The sequence below is a fragment of the Sinocyclocheilus rhinocerous genome, unplaced genomic scaffold, assembly GCF_001515625.1.
Source record: "Sinocyclocheilus rhinocerous isolate Xijiao unplaced genomic scaffold, SAMN03320098_v1.1 scaffold110, whole genome shotgun sequence".
Taxonomy (NCBI): domain Eukaryota; kingdom Metazoa; phylum Chordata; class Actinopteri; order Cypriniformes; family Cyprinidae; genus Sinocyclocheilus; species Sinocyclocheilus rhinocerous.
In genome coordinates, this window is record NW_015639867.1 from 561,323 (window position 1) to 575,353 (window position 14,031).

The window sequence follows — 14,031 nt, forward strand, 5'->3', positions numbered from 1 at the left end:
GGAGGGCAGGGGAAATTATCTGAGGGCTAAACAGGGTGGCCTTTGTAATTGACAGTGTACACGTTAGGCTGTTATCATTGCTCTTCCCATCCATCTGCCCTTCACCCACCCACACAGTGCCTGCCTGCTCACTCTTCAGCTGCAATCAATCAACGGGCTGATCTGCCACTAAAAAAATAATGTGTTCAAAACCTATAACTATTAGTGCTCCAGTATATATATATATATATATATATATATATAGGATCCATTGGTGAGCTAGGGATGTACTGTAATGCAAAATTTCTCCAAATATGTTCCGTTGAATAAAAATGAACATCAAAGAATTGGAACACTTTATTATAAATTTTTTCCAATAAGTTGGCAGATAATAAGCTATTTATAGTGAATCAAGAGACAACTATATGCAAGACTGGACATCATTATTTAGCCCTAGTCTTTGTTGTCTGTTATAAAAGTAACTTTTAAAGAAGAGGATGAATGAAAAGTAAAAAAGCAGACCCAAGCTCCCTAATGCCACACTTTGGCAGCAGAGAGCATTTGAGCTTATCGCCCGATTCCAGAGCAATGGCAAAAAAGCTGGGAACAGGGTCAACGTGGCACAATAAATAGGAGTGGGCGCAGACATGCACACACACGCTGCGCAGATGCACCCTGTCTCAGCTGTGCCATAGACTCTGCCTACGGCAGCCCATGCCAGACACTGTCACTCACTGTAACACAACAATGATTTCATGGGTAAATCAAAAACAGGCAGTAGCTCACTGCGTTAGGCCTATATACCTAAATACAACATAAGGCCCCTCTGCCAGATTGGACCGGGCACGTTCCAGCACCAAGGGAATCAGCATGTGTTCTAGCAATGTGCCATCATGTATGACTCACGAGTTACATTGCGTTTAGTTTCGTCATTGCTTACTGATACAGTTAGACTGCAATGAGTGTATTGTTACCCACAAAGATTAAATATAACTCCGTGTCATGATATACTGAATATCAGCCACAATCAAACCTGAAATGGGTTATTATTTATTAAACACAGATTATTACTCCATTTCATTTCATTTATTGATTTATTTAATTTTGAATACAGTTATCAAGTGTTACAAAAACACTTGTGATTTTGCATCTAAAACAAACAAACAAACAATATATATATATATATATATATATATATATATATCCCGCATATATAATAATCCCATATCATAGTATTAATCACGTGGCAGCTCTCATGGTGAAATGGGAAGTATTCAAAATCAGTTCTCTGTAATTGTAAGTAAGCGTTGCACATGCACGTGTACAGTGAGAGTGGAGAAGAGCACTGTCAGTCAAGCGCGCTGTGTGGGGCGGTCTCTGCTCAGAGATGTCTGAATATGTCAAGAATCACTTCAGCTGCCGCACGCTTTCAAACAGCACTCCATCTCGTCCAGTGCCGCTACGAGGAAAGAGTTTCATATTTGCCGTTTAGCTTCATAAGATTATGAGGAATTCCTTTGCGATTGCCGTGCGTAACGAGCCTACAGTGCACAGGAGTAAAGGAAGAACAGTTGGAGCGCTGTCCAGGGTCCTGAAGTCAAGAAGCCAGAGGTGCTGAAGAGAGCACGGGCATTCACAGAGGACTGTATGTCTATGCTAATCAAGCTTTGAGATGACTCGGATAAGGCTGCGTTCTGTGGCTGTCTGGGGATTCATTGCGTGGCAAATAGGAATTCTGTTGAGGTAAGAGCAAATATGTTCCCTGGCGGAGGAAAGAGTAGGAGAGTTTTTTATACAATTTTATGTCGGGATTTTTTAGCTGATCTTTTAGCTGACGAGCTGTGGAGGTTGAAAGTATCAAAAGCCTGTGCCAAACAGAGTCATTTGAGAATCAGATTCTATTCTTTTGTTTTATGTGAATCTTTTACTTCATGTTAATTTATCACTACAGAAGGCTATGCTGTAATGAATAGTTCTTGTGTCACCACTGTGTTCATTATAGCTATTGATGGCAGGTAAAGTTTTTAAGCAGCTTTTCCTCAGTGTAACAGGTGATATCTTGCCATTTTCATTTAAAGCCCGGGAATAATTCTTAAACGTATTGCTTTCTGAAGTAAAACAGACTTTTCATAATTTATGTGATTCTGAATTATGCTGTTTTGGATAAATGTACATGATGCTTTTGTGCCCAAATGTCAGAAATGTGAAAATACTAACGGAAATGGAAAACAAAATAGAAAATGCTGCAAAGTTAAGAAAAGGTAATAGGCACTTGATCAATAATTCTCTCCTCCTTCATATAGAAATAAATGGTTTGCAGGCAGTAAATGGATCTTTCAGTACGATTCAAAAAGAAGTGTTATGTTTTGTTTTTTTTGAACTCCTGATAGTACATCCCAGTGAAACTTTACCTTCATACAGTATGAATCCTGACTGATATTCATTCAAGCGCAGTCACAAATCTCTTAGTTTGGGTGATTATTTTGACTCTTTTTTTCCACCACTCTTCAGTCCGGACTTACAAGTAGCTCTGAAATATGAAATTGGCGCAGACGAAAGTTCTGTGTCCCTTTGAACTGCACTGAATCCTCACAAGTCTTTTAGCTGATGATGCTATGAAATTTTAATGTTTCATTTGTCGACGATCCTTGGGCCCACGCAAGCGTAACGCCTTGCATTATTGATATGTTGGCACTGTCTATGTCGCCTTTGTATTGGTTGCCATTCAGTGTTCCTTGAGGGAGAGTTTTTACCTAAAGCCATTACTTAGGATATAGTTTTCAAAGAAAAGCATGAAATGCCTCATTCCACAATTCAGAATTAATTACAGTGTACAGGAAACATTCATCCTTCAAATCGAACTTAGAATGTGTTATGTTGCAAATAACTTTTTACAAGAGCTTCTCACCAATAAGATTGATCTTCAGAGATGGCGAAGGCTTTATGGACAGTGAATAGCTTAGCAGAGGAGGTGGAAAAGGAGTATAGTTTGATATCATACAACAATGGCTCAGCTTCACTTCACAACAGGTGCAGTGTCAGAAAACAAGGTGTTGAGTGGTAGTCGTCTGAGTTTCCTCTCGATGCGCTTATATCTTGGTGCAAAGATTTTATCCGCAGGCTCTGTAGACTGTGGAAAGTGTCTCCTTGACTCTTTCTGATTTTCACAGCTGATAGAATCTTGTTCAGTCTCATTAATGTGTTAATAGTGATGTGTGTCCTGGCAAAGCACATTTGTCATTTTCTTTGATGATTTACATCCTTTGATCCGCTTGAATTGAAATGCTTGAATAAAAATACCCACCATTATATACAATGTATTATATACAGACTTTGGTGTACCATAAATCCTCTTAGCACATAATAATTCATTAAGATACTCTTCAAAATGCCGATAATTTAATGAGGGATGTTTTGGTTCTTTATCAGTCGACAGCAGCTGTAGAACGTCAATAGATGAATAAAATGCTTGTTTCCTATGAAACAATACAGTTGAAAAGTATCAAAATTAGCTGGATTAAGTAAACTGTAGACAATTATTAATATTATTATTTACATTGGTCTACCACATTTACATAATATTATTTTCACTGTGTCCTGAATTTTAATCTGACCATTTTAATTTTAAAACTAAGGCATCGTACAAGGTTCTGTTATTGAATATATAATAAATAATATATACAGAAGGAATCAGGACTATGTTCTACTACTTATTCCTTTAAATATTTTTTTTTTCATGTGCAAAAATATACTAAGTTATTTAATTCCTTATTTTTAGAGTTACGTATGGAACAACCTACCATTTTTTTTCATATTTTCTGTTTTCATTTAGTTAAAGTTTCAGTAATTTTTTAGTGTTTGTCATTTTAGTTATTTATTATTATTATTATTATTATTATTATTATTATGTCTGTAACATGTTTATTTTTATTCCAGTTTTAATTATATTAGTAGTTATACTATAATAACTATAACAACCTCAGGCAAAACAACCATAGAGAGAATTCAGGCACAGTAAATGTAAGGCTACAAGTTTGTTTACACATGGAGTACATATTTTACGCATTGAGAATTTTCATGACCACTTCCCACAAAGCAAAAAAAAGAAAAGAAAGACGACACATTCATTTTTATACTCCCAAAGCCACATAGCATACACTCAACCACATCAAAACATGAAGTCCTCACCACATCGCCACAGATGACAACACAAATACATCATCAACCACAATCAAACAAACGGCCCCAGCAGTCACGCGTTTAGGCATTCACACACTGAGAATGCGTACAGACAGATATTTCAGCTGTCAGTTTATTCTCAGAAAGGATAATGGAATACGGCACTGTAAGGCATTGTGTTCATACCCTACACCACTCAGCACAGGTTTACATGCATCTGCTCCATACTAGCTAATCATTATGAGCCTCTGGGCTGACATGGATTTGAATGTGTTGTTTTCTTTAAGAACATAAAGGATCAAAATTGCCTGTTTAGTGCCCCAGAGTCTTTCTGTCATACCCTGTTTTGTTGGACGTTGAATATTGTCACAGTTTCTAACTTGTTGGTGGCTTCACGGATGACTAATCTGATTTCTCAATAGCTTTAGGAACCCAAATAAGGGCGACGGGGGTTAGCTGTCATATGGGGAAGTTGTCACAAGAGCTATATTTCAGTAACTATAAGGTTATGAGTAAAAGTTCAATTATTCAAATGCTTTTTATGCAAATGTTGGTTTCAAACATGCCTATTTATTATCAAATAATAATTTTTAAAAAATCTCATTGCTATGGTTGTTAGGTAAACAAGTGAACACAATAAAACCACACTAGAATACATTTAGGCAAGGGTCAACTGTCTAATGAAAATGCATTACAGGAGTTATTTACTGTATATAATGTCAGATTGGGCTAAAACAGAATTTTAATTGGGGCAAGTTGTCACATGTGCTTTTAAGCCTATTTGAATCTTTTAAATAGCAAGTTTTCATTGTGACAACTTACCCCATATAGTGTGACACCTGCCATGGGGTCATGGTGTTAAAACGTCAGCATGCTCCTTTTTTCCACAGTGGTGAAAATGTTCAATACCTTTTTTTTTCTGTAGCACTGAATGGTATGAGCTTTAACAGTAACTGACTTTCAAACATAAGATGAAGTCAATATTCACTGGAATGAAAAGTATGACAACTAGCCCCAATCTCCCCTATTTGATTGCAAATATTAACTTTGCATTTGGATTGGTAAAGATAGAACACTTAATCAATCATTGCCTGATAGAGACTCGGAGCAGAAGTAATTAGCATCTGGATTGGGATTTTGCAGTAATCTGCACTGACAGTTCACAAAGACTGACTGCTGGTAGGATTGAAGTATGTTATTATTAAAACTGACATTTCCATTACAGGTTCATGGTTTGACGACAGTGGATTTAATTATGTACAGCTATGTATAAGAAAAAAAACTGCTGTGGTAGGCTTTGATTCTATGATCAATATTCATAATTACTATTCAGAGTGAGGAAGTACTGCATACGTAAAGAATTTAGAAAGACCGAGACTGTTTCTTTGTCAACTCTGTTGTTTTTATTAGGGACATTTTGTGGCAGCAGATCTGCCAACTCAAATAACTTGACTAGACAAGGACAGACTAATATCAGCACTGGACCAAAGACAGTGTAGGTCACTGTGCATCACTCTGTCATCTGCTCCAAGAGAAAGACATGCTGTTGCTGAGTCTCACACTTTACCCACCAAAAATATCTAGATGTATATCATTATTTTAAAGTGTGATAAGTCTAAATACGTATTTGAAATACCTATAATATTCTGTTAGTAAAAAATGGATGGAAATCAGTACATTTGCAACCCAGGCTCAGGAAAAATATATGCATGTGGCGATGTTTTTGCAAAAATGACTGTATATTATGTTGTTTCTTGCATGTTTTAAAATGAGATGTCCAGTGAGTGGCACTAAAAAGCATTTTCCTTTGGAAAAATGTTGATCGAGGCATGTTTGTCCAATGAGCCTGAGTTGCTTTATTAACTTTATTAACTTTGAAATTTTATTCTAAAATGAGCATTATTCTCAGGCTCCTATTTGTAGGTTCAGTAATTTAACTTTAATGGCAATAAATAGGTTCTTTTCATTGCCATTAAAGTGAAATAACTAATAACGATTTCTGACATAAGACATGTTAACAAGAGTGTCTCTTGATAATTGAAGATAATACAAAATGCACACATGCACAATGTAAAGCCAGATGTTTGTTCACATTTGCGCCACTCTCACTTTCATTTTCATCTGCTGGACCGCTCACTGGAGCGGAATGTTCCAATAGATGACAGCGGCTCACCCCCATCGGGAAGAGCAGCACATCGTTTCTGTTTTCTGCCAGTGTACCTTTCACCGTGTGCATTAGGACCAACTGGCCAGCCTTACCCTCTGGCTCTCGTTCCTTAACAAACCACTTGGCTTCCAAAAGCACTAATGCTCTCTTTTTCTTTGCCTTCAAGGGGTATTTTAGTCTTTTTCTTTGAGCCTGTTTCACTCCTCTGCCTCTTGTGCCAGTTTTGCGTATTTGTAAAAGGCAGATTAGGTAGCTCCTGTTGCATTATTGATACGATTTTGTCACAAAGCATTGATTGCGCTTTGAGTTATTCTGCCTGCCCCGTTTCTCTTGAATACTTTCATCAGAGTTTTTGAAGTCCAGAGAAAGACACAGAACAGAGGGAGGCCTCTTTAAGCAGCTTAAAAATGTTTTCTGTATGAGGAAAATGTCACGGAGTAAGATCTAGAGCAAATTTTGACATAAAATTATTAAAAACTTATATTGAATGCTTATTCAAATAAAACATCTGACACTTTATTTTCTGAAAGATAAAAGGAAACACTATTAAGACTATGAAGAATATTCAACAAACAGGTAAAGGTATCAGCGATGCTTTCATGATATAAGCAATTTAAATTTGCATATTTCATCATAGTCTGATGCTCTGAGAAAATAATTGTTTAAATGTATAGTATGATTTTTTATAGCCTATTAAAGCGCACTATTGTTCAAAAGTTTTAATGTTTTTGAAAAGTATCTTACCATCTCACCAAGGCTGTATTTATTTGATCAAAAAACAAAACTAAAAAGTGATATTTTGAAATATGATTGCAACTTAACTGTTTTCTATTTTAATATACTTAAAAACGTAATTTATTCCTGTGATGCACAGCTGAATTTTCAGCAGCCATTACTCCAGTCTTCAGTGTCACACGATCCGTCAAAATCATCCAAACATGCTGATTTCTTATTATCAATATATATTTTTAGAATTCTTTGTTGAATAGAAAGTTAAAGAGAACATTTATTTGAACTTTTGATTAATTTAATGCATCATTGCTGTATAAATGTATTAACTTCTATAAAAAAATATCTTACTTACTCCAAAAATTTGAGTGGTAGTGTACGTCTTTGGTACAAAAACATATATAAAACTCTTAAAATCTCTATATGATTCCACATAAAGCCACATAAGACACCATTGATATTATCTGCAGGTACAGTATGTCAATACTAAGTAATGAAGCAGTGGTGTGGTGGTGAAGCACAGTAAAAACAGCTGCCAGGATGGGATATATTACCTGAGTTAGGCGTGCTGGTCACGGTTTGCATATAGTGACGAAAATAAGCTATAACTGTGACATTTAAGCTGTCTGTGTGACAGTTGATGCGTGAAGCACAAACCTCTGTCAGACATCAGTGTCACTGCTGTCACATACTGTGGAGTGTGAGTTCCTGTTTTTCTCAGCTCATGCTTAGTAAAGCTGCATCTACTCCATCAATAAAAATACCTCTCAGCTGGGCTTGCAGGAGAGCTCTTTCATGTCCACTTAACTTGTTTCCTGTTTCCACTTGGCCTGACAATACACAGACTAACCTGGGTGAAGTGTATCTTGTAAGAATGTTTGAAAAACTAAAAGTACAGAAGTGTGTTAATTTTATAAAAGCTATTCTTGGCTTGGGAACATGCTGTAGGTTTGAAGACCACTGTGCAATTTCAGGGACACGTTTTGAAATCTTGTTCTGCGGTGATGCAATGCTATGAGCAGCTGAAGCCAAATCCACATACAGTGAATGTTGAATTGTGTATGTATCTATACCAGCCTGAGCAGATTAGAGCCTGAGCCACTGTGGCTGTCCTGATATACAGTCAAGCCCAACATATTTTTGCTGCTATTCTTATGGTTATATTTAAATAGCAATTTGACATCAGAGCATATTTTTATTACGATTTGTTACTAAAGGCCCATGAGGCCCTTTATTAGAAAGACCCGACAAACACAAATCATTATAACTATGTCAATTCAAGTTGTTTCAGCTGGTGGAGGAACAAATCAATTTTTGTAAACAAACAGCAGGTAATTATAAACACATTTCATTATATTAGATAGAGTTATACATTTGTCCCTGATCCAATTTTTCATTATATTATTATCAAGTAGCTAAAGGGGATGGATTTTGCAAACCATAATCATTCTACAAATCAATAATCATTCTACCACACATTAGATGCAATTTTTAAATTAAATTAAATACATTTTTGTCCAAGTGCACTACTTTTTCCCCTAGTAGACATAGACTGGATTTAGCAGCCTGAAACTTATGGGGATATGTTTTGCTGAAATTATATCTGTCCGTTATGTCATGTGTGTGTGCGTGTGTGCACATAAAGGATATTACATTACCACACATATGAAGAGGAGATGAATGGTGCAGATCTTAGCAGAGACCTACGTCTGTGGTTGCATTGATCCGAGTATTGATGCAGTGTATCCTCAGTCCATCTTTTGTGCTACAGATAATCAGTCCATTGTTAGTGATGGCAACAGAATATTAAGTGTGTGTGTTCAATGTAATGTAAGTTTGTGTAGGCTATGAGACCACGGTTCCAGAACCAAGTAAGCTTCCTCCTTCACTGGAGGGGAACTGTGCTGCAAATCTCAAATGAGCACATTATATGGTAAATTTTAGTAAAATAGTTTTTAATCGTTATTTTTAGTATTGATCAAATTATATTTAAAATTCAAAATTCTCTGACTACATTCTCAGTAAATAATACATGCAATGCTGCCTGAATTTGACCAAAAGAAGGTATCTTAGGAGGCAGCATTCGAATACTTTCCTACCTTTTGGAATTGTTTTCATTGATGCCTTCATGTCAGGAGCACGCTCTCAAGGTTTTGATAGAAGATCTAAGATATTTATTCAGCAGGTATACCTGAACTCATCTTTCTCTTTGTTCTCAATGCATCTCATAAATCTCATCAGCAGTCTTTTCAGATCTTCAGTCCGTGGCCGGCATTCTATGATACTAGTGGAACGCTGTTGGAAGTGCAGCTAAGGGCAAAGATCTAGAGGTTGGGTCACAGAGAAACAGAAATCACATAGACCTTGTAAATATAGTGATTGTTGGAGACAATGTGCATCAGCCATACCTCAAACATCTGGCAAAGGAAAATTCAGTGTTCTAGAAAGTGAGTGATTTATGCAGTCAGCGTATTAGCTATCTGACTGAAAAGGAAATGAGAACCTTACATGAAATATGAGACAGAGGATCCCAGGGGACTCTGGTCATTTCAGTTAGTGGTGTAAAAATAAAGTACATCGAGGAGTGAAGAGTGTATGCAATTACTCAGAAACTGTTTAAATTTGAATAACAGCTGTGCATGGACTTATCTTTACTAAACAACAAAGTCTCCGTTTTTTCACCGTTCAAAAAAGACATAAGGGCTAAAGATTGAAAGCATGTCGAGAATCACCTTTTGTATTAGCACTTGTCCCATAATGATAAGCTAGACAACTGGTTTGGACTGAAATGCACAGAAGCAGAGAAAACCTTTACTGTCAACTTAAACTCTTCTCATTGGCACAAGTTAAGTGTTGCATCTTATAATTGCCATGTATGTGCTAGGTAAAAAGAGAAAGAGCATTTCTGTCACGTAGCCTAATCAGATATGTAGGTTAACATTTGGATTCTGACTGATAACATCCAGTAGATGTCCCCTGCTGAGGAGCTCCCAGAGGACGAATGCAGAAGGAAGCTTTCACACCTGTTTAGCACTAAAACCAGGATTTTTTTTGTATTTCAATAAACCCAGACTCCACAGGGTGGCTCTGGGAAAAATAGGACAGTCTTCTAAATTTGGCAGCTGCTTTGAAACTGTAGCGTGACAAGCTCGAAGCTACTCATCATAATTTAAAGTAGCTAGCTAAATTAAAGTTATTTAAAGAGACATTTTTCTTTTAGGTATATGACCATATGCCAATAATTTAAAATTAAATTACAGACTTATTTTTGACAAAACAATGAGGGTTTTTGAATGAGCAAACAATAATAATGAGGTTAACAGATAGATAGATGGATGGACGGATGGACAGGCTAACAGACAGACAGATAGATAGATAGATCCAGAGATCCAGAGAATGATCTGGTGGCTATCTGATACCTGATTAAATAGATAATCTCTGCCCTCTCATGCCTCTCTGCACTGGCTCCAGGGGAGTGTCTTGGAAGCACCTTCATGTTACATTCATTATAATTAGAGAGCAAAAGTGGGGGAGGGTGAAATAATGCTTTGTGTGTGTTACTAGAAGAAAGGCCCAGTTTTGACAGATACCTGTAAAGACTGTGAATAAAAGGAATGCAGAATCAGCATTACACAACACACAAGGAATTTATTGTGGTTTCCAAGAGCTCTATGTTCATACATAGACAGATACGTACTAGTGTTCAAAAATTTGGGGATAGTAAAATGTTTTTATTTATATTTTTATTTTAAAAGAAATTAATACTTTTATTGACAAGGACATATTAAACTGATCAAATTTATAATGTTACAAATGTTTATATTTTAATACTGTTCTTTTGAAACATAAAATAAATAAGCAGCATTTGTGATAATAATAATAGGCTAAGCACAATAATAAGAAGGGTTTTTGAGCAGCAAATCAGCATATTAGAACAATTTCTGAAGGATCATGTGACACTGAAGACTTGTAATGGATGCTGAAAATCCAGCTTTGCATCACATGAATAAAATACATATAAAAATATATTAAAATAGAAAAAAAAACTAAATTGTAGTACTATTTCATAATATTACTGTATTTTTTGATCAAATAAATGTAGTCCTGGTGAGCATAGGAGACTTCTTTCAAAGCATTCAAAAATCTTGCCAACCCCTAGCTTTTGATCAGTAGTGTAAAACACAAGACAATAGAAATAGACTTGGGTCTGAATTGAGTACAGAAATTAGTACAATGATAGCTGAACAAACCAGAGGTGTTTTTAATTTTAGAAATAAAGGCTTTGGATATTCATTTGAACTTCCATCTGCTCCAGTTACTGCTGGAAACCCTCAGGCCATCATGTCTTCAGATCATTGTCTGAATCCATGTGCTCTGATTTCCTGCTTCATTTTTATTTACCCATGAATTTACTCGGTTTATTTGTACCTTAAAGAAATATTGTAATGCTTTTAGTAAGGTTGCATATCTATTTCAAGTTGTCATCTATCAGTTAGACGAATGTCAATTTATGGCAGGAAGAAAACACATTTCTCACGTTATATGCAGAAACAGCCATTGTAAAATAATTTGGTTTCTTATGAATACGGCTGAGAAAGACCACTGTGACTGTGCTCAACATGACTGTTACAATTGGCGGCTTTGCTGACTTCAAGCATAGTGGTTACTAGAAGGTTTCTTGTTTGCGTTTGCTAGAATTTTTATTTTGTTAAGCTATAATGACAAAAACTATTGTTGAGATGTACCATTGCCTCCAAGCAAAGGAAGCCATTTCACCCAAATAGCAGTTATCTTTACTACCAATTTTGTGGTTGACCACACATAGACACACATGAGCACACCCTTTTGATTATTTTGGCAAGGGTTTGCATGCCTAATATCAAAGAGCAATGGGGGAGCAGAGGGCCTCTGACTGCTTCCAGTCTTGATCCAATTTACCAAAAATGTCAACCAATCAGTTGACAAAGCAGAGTGCTTGTATCTCCAAGGAATTTCTCTAAGGAAATCAGTTACCAATGGCAGACTAGGTGTTTCTGCTTTTCCATAAAAGTGTAATGTTGGATGAGTCAATTATTTTGCACCATTCCTCATGTGTAAATCCCTCTGGATTATTCTAAAGAGTTTCCTAAATGAATATGTTACACTTTAAATGTGACAATTCTAAAGCATGAAAATCCGTTCATTTGATACAGGATGGACAAAGCCTTTTAGTCATTGACAATGACAGTATTCCTAGCAGGAGCTGTTAGAAAATCAATACAATATATTCACAATATATTCAGCACAATTCATTAATTGGCTGCATCACTAAGTATTTAAATCATTGGAATGACTGGAATGATACACTCTTAGAAGAAAAGGTTCTATCAGGCGCTACATATTTGGAACCCCTAAAAGGTTCTATATAGAACCCTTTTTAAGGGTTCTTTATAGCCAGGAAAAGAGTTCTATATAGAACCTTATATGGGTTCCCATCATGGGATCATTTTATGGATTTCATTTTTGTTATATTTTAATTAAATTGTATAACTTAAACAGCTCAGATTGGTAAAGTTAATGGGTACTTGGGAAATATTCCACCATCACCACCATAGGTGACACTGGCAGTGAGTATCCAAACATCCAAACACTAACAAAAGTACTTTTTTTGGCCACAAAATGGAATGGGAAGACATGTATTTAAAGCACTGGAACAGATTGCAGACAGAATTGAAAAGCCTTTTGTTTTGTGTTCTGTAGGGGAAAGAAATCACACATATTGTTCATTTATAGTACATGCATCTGGCTGCATACTCTCTTGCTTGCAGCTACCAAAATAAAAGCCTTTTTTGTGATCAGCAAAGGACAAAAAGAAAGGAAAACGTTAATAAATAATAATAACTATTATTTAAATTATTAATATATCAATAAATAAATATATCCATACTATTGTTCTATACAATAAAACAAATTAGTATGTAGTATTACTAATAAAAAATTTTAATTTACAGAACAGCAGTAAAATTACAATACTAATATGCATGGCTGTTTGAATTTCTTTGCCCAGAATTTTTATTTTGGAGGAAAACCACAGGGAGAATCTAAAGCTTTATAAAGCTTTATTACAGCTATATAAACAATTCTTATTACAAAGTGGGGAACATGGTTGTGTTGCCATGTTGCATTTAAAATTTTCAGTGACATATTTCTCAGGTCGGAAAATGCTGAAATCAGTTTAAAACAGAAAAATCACATCACTGTCAATTCAATATTTATTTATAAATATTGTTATTATTATTTTTATTCGTTTTGACACTATGGTTTGGAATCAGTCAGTGGTATCACTCTCTGAGTGAGGTATTATTGCAGCTGGCTGATGCCACTGGATTTTTATATAGATGAATAGCAGCTGTCACAGTAATACTTATCCAATAACGCTAAATGACAAACCAAAGCTTACCATTACAGAGTGAAATTATGTGGGACAGGGTGGCAACACATTACCGTACACATTACTCATTGACATTAAAAACTTACTAGCACCTAATAAGGAAAGGCACAATAACAAGTCCAGCACACCTCAGGCTGAAGCATGCCCATGAGCTAAACAACACGAGTTCTATCAGCATCTCACACAGTATGCAACACTAAAATGACAGTGGGCAACATTCAGAGAAGGTGAACCACTGGAAAACAAAGGAGCCAAATTGTGTCCAGCCTCCTCGCATTAGCAGAGCAAGACAACACAGCGAACACCATGCTGACAGGACAGGTCACAGCGATCCAGCAGTTTAGCTGTGGATTCACGTTAAGGGAGGCAGACGAGGGGTGGGGGAGTGGGTTGTTTGTCCCACAGCAATGACAACCCAATGAGACTGAAGCCTACAGGGGGTGACAACAAAAATGCAGCTATACTCTCCTCATTCTAACTGGATGCATTTCACAGACTTGCTAGGCATAATGAGATGGAAGATATGTTGCAAATAGTTGTATAGTAT

At 36.1% G+C, this 14,031-nt stretch overlaps 1 protein-coding gene across 3 annotated transcripts in view; it reads left to right on the plus strand.

The window, feature by feature from the left end:
- The first annotated feature begins 933 nt into the window (after positions 1 to 933).
- Positions 934 to 14,031, plus strand: part of LOC107752223 (glycine receptor subunit alpha-3-like) — a 53,599-nt gene continuing 40,501 nt past the window's right edge. For 2 of the 3 annotated variants that reach the window (XM_016568137.1, XM_016568139.1), the window contains exon 1: positions 1,356 to 1,722. In XM_016568137.1, coding sequence (XP_016423623.1) covers positions 1,652 to 1,722 — 71 coding nt within the window. In that variant the 5' untranslated portion in view covers positions 1,356 to 1,651. Of the gene's footprint in view, positions 944 to 1,355; positions 1,723 to 14,031 lie in introns of those variants that run through there. The other variant, XM_016568138.1, reaches the window with a different exon arrangement.